This window comes from Entamoeba histolytica, genomic scaffold, assembly GCF_000208925.1.
Source record: "Entamoeba histolytica HM-1:IMSS scf_1104750517549 genomic scaffold, whole genome shotgun sequence".
Taxonomy (NCBI): Eukaryota; Evosea; order Mastigamoebida; family Endamoebidae; genus Entamoeba; species Entamoeba histolytica.
This window is the reverse complement of record NW_001915000.1, coordinates 39827-42861: the sequence shown is the minus strand read 5'-3', so window position 1 is coordinate 42861 and position 3035 is coordinate 39827. Positions and strand designations below refer to the sequence as shown.

At 21.2% G+C, this 3035-nt stretch overlaps 1 protein-coding gene across 1 annotated transcript; it reads right to left on the bottom strand.

Annotated features, from left to right (window-relative positions):
- Positions 1-2618: 2618 nt before the first annotated feature.
- On the bottom strand, positions 2619-2936 carry EHI_082280 (ubiquitin-conjugating enzyme E2 6, putative; the record flags this gene model as incomplete). Its single annotated transcript, XM_001913841.1, has 1 exon — positions 2619-2936. One exon carries the CDS (start codon positions 2934-2936, stop codon positions 2619-2621), a length of 318 nt encoding a protein of 105 aa, XP_001913876.1.
- Between the last annotated feature and the right edge of the window lie 99 nt (positions 2937-3035).

Here is a 3035-nt window from a genome sequence, read left to right as displayed (position 1 = left end):
GCATTGAGTATCAACATATCCTCCATTATTTTGTATAACTAAAAATTTAACAAATGATTAATCAATTAAAAAATTAACAAGACATTGTGAAAATACTGTTTTAACTTCAATTTTATTATTTCTTGTAACTCAGTTATAATTCTTGATTTTAATATATTAAATTAAATAAATTCTGAATATAGAATCAATTTCAGTGTATATTTAATCAATTTCTTTAGTAATTCCATTTCATATTATAATTATAAATATCTGAATAATTTCCTCAATTATATTAATTGTTTCCATTCTTCTTACTACAATAAACAACATATTCTTATGAAATATCAAGTCTCTTATCATCACCATCTTTCTTATTTATTATTCTTCATTCAAGTAATGCAATTGAATTGAATATAAAAATTACATTCATTTCCATTGATATCAAATTGGAGTTAATTTTCATTCTTTTCTCATTTCAACTGATTCTAATGCTTTGATATTCATTTACTTAATTCTCTTTTTCTTCATCATTTATTTTAATTTATAAAGATTAATATATTCATCATTCATCATATCAGAAAACAGTCAATCTATAGATAATTTAAATATTTCTCTTCTATTGAAATAACACACAAATCTAGCATTCTAGCACCAAAATTAGCAAAGAAAAATGCATCCAAATAATTTACAAAAATGAAAAAAGATGCAAAAAAATTTGCATCATTAGATTTTTCCATTTATTATATTTTGCTCCTAAATAAAAATAAAAAGTATGATAAATACAGAATATATAAATATTTATGTTTATATTTTATGATCACTTGTAGTCATTTGTATGAAATATTAATGAAATAAATGATTTGATGAATCATATTTATTTTTATTATGTTATTTATCTATCTTATTTTATTTATGTACTTATTTTTATATTTTTATTTCTCTGTTTATATTATGTATATCATTGTATTCTTCTTATTATCTATATATTATTATATTATTCTTATTTTATGTTTTTTATGTTTATATTCTTTAGACTTTCTTCTTTATATTCTTTTTTATTTAGATATATTTGTTTATTTGTTTATTCATATTTATCATTTTTATATTCTTATCATTTATATGTACTTTCAATTTGTATTTATTCTGTTTTGATCTATATTAATTTTATCTTTTATACTTTGATTTTATGATTATATCATTTATTATCATTTCTATATTTATTTATCATTTATTCTTATTATTCTTTTGTTTTTATATTCTATATCATATATTCATATCATTTTCATTTATATTTTATCACTTATTATATGTTATAATAACATAACACATATTATTGAATATATAATAAATATCATAATAAAGTTATACATATAAATAATAAACATAAAAAATAATAAAATATTTTTCATCAATAAAATATTGTTAATCATTTTACATCATTAAATTAGACACTTTTATTGAATATTTCTCATTTTTACAATAAAAAATACACATTTTATTTCACCATTCTTTTCTTCTTTTATCATCTCTTTTGTTTTATTACGCTTTATCTTCTTTTTTTTTTTATCTTCTCTACTTTCTGCTTTTATTCTTTCTTCATCTTATTCTATTTCTTACTTTCTTTTTATTCTTTTATATCTTTCTCTTCTTTTTCCATTATTTGATTTTTTCGTTGTCTAATTACTTCAATGGTTAACACAAACTTAATTTCATTTTTTTGTAAAATACTGTGTAATGATAATATCATATCATTTCAACAAATATTGTTTTGAAGTGAGTTGTTTTAGTATCAGTTTATCTAAAAATACATAATTCAATACACAAACAATAACTTATTCAGTATTAACGTTCAATTCAAATACAGGTTGATAAAAATGAATAATCATAACAAAACTCTATTCTGGAATGAAAAATAAAGAAGGTACTTGAATTGTAGTTATAAAAACTGTATTGAATAACAATAAATTTCTCAAAAAGTCTATTAAAAATTAACACCTCCATTAATGTGGTTTTATCTTACTGAGTCAATATAAAAAAGAAACTAGAATGTTAAATGACTGTGTTATGATGAAAACTATAACACATGCACTAAAATAGAATAAGAAATATATAACCACAAAAATAAAACAAAAAGACAACTTCCATAGCTAAAAAAGAAAAAGCATAAGAACTAATTTAAATGTGATTTTAATGTCTTATAAGATTAACTTGACTTTCAATATTGATGACTAAAATAACAAGTAATTATTGTAGTTTGAATGATATGCTCTATATTAATTCAAATACCTTGTTCTTTCATAGCATATTCTTTTCTTGACAGTTGAATAAAAGAAAGATGGATTGTCATACTTCACTTTCATCCTTTTTTTTGTAAGACTAATTTTTATTAAACAAGAATAATCCAATTATTATAAAACATAATGAATAAAAATGAGAATGAATTTTGAAGAAAAGAGAGTTAAATAAAACAAACTACGAAGTATTTAGAGTTGTTATATGTTTTTCAAACAGTTCAAATGAAAATAAGTATAAATGAACTAAACACGTTTTAACCTTATTTATATTGATGACAAATTAAACCGATAAATAATACGATTAAAAAAAAAGATAAAACGAATAACAACCACTATTATTATGACTTAACAATATTCAGGAAAAACATCTTGAAATAATTTAAATCCTTGATTCCATCTAATTGAATCTTTAGCATATTGCCTTTTTTTGGAATCACTATCATTAAATGAACCAACCCCACAATCAGTTCCAGTCATAAAAGACAATAGTCCCATTAATACAGAGAAGACATTATATGACGGACTCCAAGTTTCTGGATGGAAATTAGAAATAGAAATACAAATTTTTTGATTTGGTTTGAATCTTCCTGATGGAGTAAACATTTCAATAGATGGTGGTCTGAATGGATAATCGAATGGAAGAGTTACTTTACCAAAATACATCCCACCTTCATATGGTGTATCTTTTGGTCCAATGAAAATGTAATAACAATTTAGAATGTTATTTGGGTCGAATCGTTGAATAATTAGAGGGTCTTTTTG